Genomic DNA, 7,108 nt, shown 5'->3' with positions numbered 1-7,108 from the left:
TAACCTATAGAGATGTTGAATCTCTCCGCTGCACAGCTGAAACTAATGTAACATTGTGTGGTAACTATATTCAAATTAAAGTAGAATTTGGGGGCAAATTCTAAACATCCGTTCATGCAAATGTCATTTGTACTCTCCTCCCCCGGTAAAAATATTGTTTTTCCTCTCTAGTTTTCTGGACTTACTGATATCTTCCCATGCTAGTTAATGTAGATACCTAATAACCCTTTTAAAACTGGATATATCCACATAATCAGTCCCTTATTAACAAACATTTCCTATTATAAGAAATGCTAAAGTAAAATAACATTATGCATTTTGTCTATTTTCTTTCAATTAATTCCAAGACATAGGATTCTGAATTACAGTTAAAATATTTTTTACTCTTATGACTCAACTGCCTTCTGGGATGACTGTACCACTTCACATCTCCCATCAGCTGAGAATGAGAAGCACTGCTTCCCCAAACCTACAGCAGCAACAGGTTTATCTATTCTGTGGAGGAGAAAATTTTTAAAAATGGAATCTGCTTTCTGAATTTGAAGTAAACATAGACCTCTTCAATCTCCAGTTTTAGAAATGAACTCGTACCCATTTTATTAAAACTTTACAATTTTATTTTTACACTTAAGCCTTCTAAGCATCTGGAAGATACTTTGCTGTAAGAAGAATGGTAAGATACTTACAAGTTTATGTTTCCAATGTTGAGCTTCATATTTAATAACTATCGAATACTCTAATTTTAGTATATAGCCTTCCATTATCCTATTTAATTCCAATGCCTTATTTATCATATACTAAGTTTCCTAATTTGTACCACATTCTTAACTGGGTTTCGTTATATTTATCTGTTCAACTTCAGTTAAATCAATCATTGTTTAATTAGTATGGGTTTATGATATATCCCAATCTCCTTTACAGAAAGTGTTCTCTTTTCTACCCCCTAGCACTCACTTCATTTCCTTTTCACAATATCTCTGGACTTTGAAATGGACATTTGGATCACTCTGTAATGCTCCACAATATTTCTGCTTGGCTTTTTTTTTTAAAGGTTATTTATTTATTTTGGGAGAGACAGAACAAATGAGGGGGAGGATAGAGAGAGAGAGGGTGAGAGAGTGCTGAGCCTGACGCTGGGCTCAAACTCACGAAATTGTGAGATCATGACCTGAGCTGAAACCTAGAGTCTGATGCTTAACCGACTGAGCCACTCAGGCGCCCCTCCACTTGGCTTTTATTTTATTTTTTTTCATTTTTTTATTTTTTTTAATATGAAATTTCTTGTCAAATTGTTTTCCATACAACACCCAATACTCATCCCAACAGGTGCCCTCCTCAATGCCCATCACCCACCCTTACCCACCCTCCCCCTCCCTCCCACCCCCCATCAACCCTCAGTCTGTTCTCAGTTTTTAAGAGTCTCTTATGTTTTGGCTCCCTCCCTCTCTAACCTCTTTTTTTTTTCTTCCCCTCCCCCATGGTCTTCTGTTAAGTTTCTCAGGAACCACATAAGAGTGAAAACATGGGAACTGCAATTATTGCTCAGAATAGTTCAGTGAGAATGGCTATTTTTACAACTTTGAATCTTTTTTCTCTATTTACATGGTTTCATTTCCCATTTCAATCTGCATTTCAAATGTTTCAGAAAAGTTTGTTTTTTCAATAGAATGCATATTTTGCACAATTATTTCACTTATAAAGGAGACCTTTCTAAATTGTTTTATTTTATTAAGTTATTATTTACTATTTATTATTTATTATGTTTATTAAAATAATCCTGTTTTATTTTTTTCATTTAATTACAAGTTATTGAGATGGACAATTACATGATTTGTGAATAATTATATTTTTGATATCATCCTTTCAAGAACATTACTTGATTTGCTCTTTCTGCTATAGAAAATTATTGAAACATAATTCTGCAAGCTTCCTTATTCATGTTCTTGATTTTAATGTTTCATCTATAATCAGACATTGACTATTGGTTTAAAAATTATATTTAAAATATCATATTAAAATATTTCTTAATCCTTCCTATTTTACTAAGAGTTTTTATCAGGGATCAGCTTTGAAATTTATCCAGTGATTGTTTAGTACATTCATTCCCTATAATCTTTATGGAAATAGCCTCTGAAATCAAGTATTGTTCATCTCTTCTCATGGTCTGTATGTGATGTGCTGTGGGATCAAAAATTTTCTCTTGATAGACCCACATAGGAAAACCACGTTATCATTTGATCTGTGGATAGACAGATATGGAAACAGACTGTAGAACAGACTGGACATGGAAAAAATGGAACAGAGAGATCGTTCACGAGACTTTTAAATTGGGAGCCTTTTCAAGATGGGAAAATATGTATACCAGATGTAAAGGACAAAATGACAATAGAAGTGAAGAAGGAAATGAAATGAGAAATAGTTGAGAATAAAGTTATACAATCGGAGCTAGAAATGAAAGAATAGAGTGCTACCCAGGTATCTACACCAGGCACTGGAGAGAATGGTAGTGATATTTATCAAAGCACTGGAGTAAATTAAAATATTATAATTTCAGTTCTGACATATCTACTTGATGATGGAGATGGAACTTGCATTTGTGTATACCACAGACTGCTTTGGATATATTACTCTGGAGCAAGGGATAAAGCTACAGATTCAGAATTCAACATGTAGGTACTAGTGAAAATAAGTAAACTAGTATTGAATAAAATCTTTTTCCCCTAAGAGCAATGAGAATCTTTATGAGGGTTTTAAAAAGATACAGGCGGAGGTATGTGATGAAGAATTTGCATTTTTAAGTCCTTCCTATTATCATACCAAGGTAAACAGGCATAGAAGACTTTCCTGAGAGAATAGTTAAAAGAGGTGTTGTCAACACACTTAAAAATAGAATACTTAACACAGACTCTGAGTCACACCAGAAATTAAGGCGAAGGAGAGTAAAAATGATTGCTGTGTTAGTGAAAGGTATAGAGAGGTCAGAAAGGCAGAGGAATAATTAGGGAAGGGCTGTTATAAAAATGATCTAATTGCATTCAACAAATTAACAGAAAACCTGGTTTATAGTGGATCAAAGAAATTACAGCTTATTTTTCTCACATTATAAGAATAAATCTGAAGGGACATTATTGCAGGCTTTAGTTAAATGATTCAACATGCCTTTGGTTTCTAGGTCCTCTCTGAATTTTTACTGTATTATTTTATTATATGGGCTTTGCAACTTTGTGGTTTCTGCACCTTTAAACATATCATTAGCATTAAATGCAAAAAAAAAAAAAACCCACAAAAACAAAAAACAAACAAAAAACAAAAACAACAACAAAAAAAACCCAAGACCATGAAAAGAACCTTCTCTACATGAAGCTTTGTCTTTTCATTTGGAAGGAAAGTTCTTCAGACAACATTAGTTTACCATTGAATAGTTCTGGGTCACATGCCCTATATTAGATTAATTCATGGCCAAGGAAAATGGGTTTATAGCAACTGGTTTATAAAAATCACGTATAGATCATGTATAAAAATCATGCTCTCAACTGGAGATAGAGCTAATGTCTTCTATAATCTAGAGATTTAAGCCAACTACCAGAAAAGAAATTTCTGTTGGCAAGAAGTGGGAAGAAGATTGGCTTTAGAAAAGCCAATGAGGGGCACCTGGGTGGCTCAGTGGGTTCAGCGTCTGACTTTGGCTCAGGTCATGATCTCACGGTTTGGGAGTTTGAGCCCCACATCAGGCTCTGTGCTGACAGCTCAGAGCCTGGAGCCCGCTTCAGATTCTGTGTCTCCCTCTCTCTTTGCCCCTCCCACCCTCAAAAATAATAAATAATAAACATTACTTTAAAAAAAAGAATTAAAAAAAAAAGCCAAGGAGCCAAGAGCAAAGGGAGTTACAGAATAAAGGGCATGATAAATATTATCACATCCTGCAGAGAGATCAAGGAAAATGATGCTAAAAATTGATTACTGTATGATGTATTCAGATTCCAGGGGTTCTTCCTATGAACGAGGAATTTTGGAAACTGAATTGTTTTGGCCTACTGGGGAACAAAAAGTGAGGACCGCCAATGAGGAGTTAGGAAGAGAAAGAAAATTAGGAGACACAAGATTCAGAAACTTGATTTTTTAAAAAAGAACTAACTATGTAAATAGGTAAAAGGAAGAAAAAGTTGAAAGTTTAATTGATCAATCCTTAGGGAAGATCCATGGTATATGGGAAAGAGCCAACCTTCAAGAGTACAGAGCCATGGTCAGAAGCATGGATCATGTTGTCCTACAGCTCTGGGTAAAAGTCCTGGCTCTGACACTTGATCCCTCTAAGACTCAGTTTCTTCATTAGTAAAATGAGTCTAAAAAAAGTTTTCCAAATTGAATTCTGTGGGGTTTAAATGAGATAATGTACTTGGTAAAAAGCTTTGCATGGAGGATGCATCAAAAACATGTCATCTATTAATATTATAATTGTTTAATTAACATTTTTTACTAAGCATTCAGTCTTTGTATCTAACATTTTCATTGAATATAGAGGCATGTACCCATGATAATAGTTATGAATCAAAATTATGAATAATCACAATCTGAGCACCTGATTTCCATGGAAAATTACACCCACACACAAATTTAAAAACAAAACCAAAACACATATACAAGGTGAAACAAGGTGAAAGGCATTAAACAATTTTGGCCTAAAGATCTCTATTTGACCACTGAAATAAATTCACTTAAGGAAAATTAGCAAGTTTAGTGTGAGAATATTAATGTGAAGCTGACAGTAGTAGCCGAGATTATTCAGATGGGAGAACACGTAAGTAAGTGATCAGGGAAAGGTCTAGAAATCCTTGAGAGGTAAAATAAAAGGATCTGAAAATGTAATAGAAGGGAATTAACACCATTTACCTCCATCGAAAATATTAATAATTTTCTTCCCCTTTTATGTAATCATTCTCTTGATCACCATAATGTTTTCATATCCTTAAATTTTCTTATCCAATTAAAGGATTTCTAATTGGGGATATGTACCCCAAAGAAAAAACTAGAAAAAAATAGGAAATTTACACTTGTACCACTGATTCTGACTTTTAATCATTTTCTATTCTCAGGTGATTTGAAAATCAGCTCTTCTGCCCAAGTCAATGGATGGATTAAATAATTCTATGGTTTCTGAGTTTGTGTTGCTTGGACTCTCTAGTTCTTGGGAAACTAAAGTTTTTCTTACATTAATATTTTCCTTGATCTATTTAGGAATCATCCTGGGAAATCTCTTCATTGTCTTTCTGGTAATTTTTGATTCTCATTTACATTCTCCTATGTACTTCCTACTGGCCAATCTGTCCTTCATTGACGTGGGGGTTGCCTCTACCACAGTCCCCAAAATGATTAGAGACCTTTTAAATGAATACAAGATAATTTCTTTCCAAAGTTGTATGACACAGATATGCTTCATCCACATCATGGGAGGAGTGGAGATGGTGTTACTCATCGCCATGGCATTTGACAGGTACACAGCAATCTGTAAGCCTCTTCACTACCTGAACATCATGAACCCTAAAATATGTGTTTCATTTGTAATTGCTGGCTGGGTCATTGGGGTGATCCATGCTATGTCCCAGTTTGCTTTCATTATAAACTTGCCTTTTTGCGGTCCTAATAAAGTAGACAGCTTTTACTGTGACTTTCCCAGGATCATAAAACTTGCATGCACAGATGGAGCCAAGTTTGAGTTTATTATTGCTGCCAACAGTGGCTTCATGAGCATGGGCACCTTCTTCCTGCTAATCCTTTCCTATATCTTCATTTTGGTCACTGTCTGGAAACGTTCTTCAGGAGACTTATCCAAAGCATTTGTCACTCTGTCAGCTCACATCACTGTGGTGGTTCTATTTTTCACTCCATGCATGTTTCTCTATGTATGGCCTTTCCCCACATCGTCAGTTGATAAATACCTGTTCATTGCTGACTTTGCTATCACACCCATCTTAAATCCCATCATATATACGTTAAGAAATAAAGACATAAAGGTAGCCATAAAAAGATTGAGCAAATAAGGACATTATGTCAGACTCTGCTAACTGGTTCTATCATTGGAGCTCTCAACCTATACATCCATCTGTCTTTTATATATTTCTACCTAGGCATCTGACATTTAAAATAGACATAAACTTAATATATTTTCTACCTCACTGATCAAAATTCTACTCCTCTGTAGAGCATTTATTCATTACTTTGGTTAGCATGGGAGATGTGAATCTACTATATAAGGGTATTATTTTATTATTTTAGCAGACAGCAGTAGTATCTACTAAATAATATTTTATGATTGAAACTGTGATTATTTTGACAATAAGTAATATAAGAAAATCCCTTCTGCTTCCCATAAGGTTTGAAAACAAAGTACAACCCAGCTCTGGGGACTGTCAGGAACCATTACATTGAAGGGTTATATATGTAGGAGTAGTAGCTCTACATAGTTACTTAGGTTGGTTTCCCTTAGAAGACCCTAAGACAAAATTGTATTGCATGTAGTTTATTTGGAAGCTGATTTTAGGATTCATTAGTAAGGGAACAGGGAAGCGGTACTGAGAAAGGAAAGATGCTTATGTTGCTATAACTGGAGTGCAAGCCAACTGTATTCCTCCAGGAGACTGCAGAGATTCTGTGATTTAGAATTGTCCCAATTGAAGGGCAAGGTATTCGAAGTATTTCTTCATTTGTATTAGGTGCATTAACTCCTTGGCCTGTCCAGTCTTTCCCACAGTAAATACTGAACATCTATTTTAAGAAACAAAATAAGCAATGAGATAGCCTTTCTGGTGCTGATAGTAAAGAGCCGTCTCCAATAAAAGTACACTAGGGGCACCTGGGTGACTCAGTTGGTTGAGCGTCTGACTTCGGCTCAGGTCATGATCTCATGACTCATGGGTTCAAGTCCCACGTGGGGCTCTGTGCTGTCAGCTCGAAGCCTGGAGCCTGCTTCAGATTCTGTGTCTCCTTCTCTCTCTGCCCCTCCCCAACACACTCTGTCTCTCTCTCTCTCTCTCACTCTCTTTCTCTCTCAAAAATAAATTAACATTAAAAAAAAAGTAAACTAAAAGCAGCCTCCTAATACTGCTTTGTA

General features: G+C 35.4%; 1 protein-coding gene across 1 annotated transcript; it reads left to right on the top strand.

The window, feature by feature from the left end:
• The first annotated feature begins 363 nt into the window (after window positions 1–363).
• LOC123582205 (olfactory receptor 4F21-like) lies at window positions 364–6,038 on the top strand. The gene is made up of 3 exons (XM_045448460.1): window positions 364–673; window positions 2,555–2,669; window positions 5,094–6,038. Exon 3 carries the CDS (start codon window positions 5,127–5,129, stop codon window positions 6,036–6,038), a length of 912 nt encoding a protein of 303 aa, XP_045304416.1. The 5' UTR covers window positions 364–673; window positions 2,555–2,669; window positions 5,094–5,126.
• The last annotated feature ends 1,070 nt before the right edge of the window (window positions 6,039–7,108 follow it).

Source organism: Leopardus geoffroyi, chromosome B3 (genome assembly GCF_018350155.1).
Source record: "Leopardus geoffroyi isolate Oge1 chromosome B3, O.geoffroyi_Oge1_pat1.0, whole genome shotgun sequence".
In the NCBI taxonomy this organism is placed as follows: domain Eukaryota; kingdom Metazoa; phylum Chordata; class Mammalia; order Carnivora; family Felidae; genus Leopardus; species Leopardus geoffroyi.
Note: the sequence above shows the minus strand (reverse complement) of the source record. Positions and strands in the feature narration are given on the sequence as shown.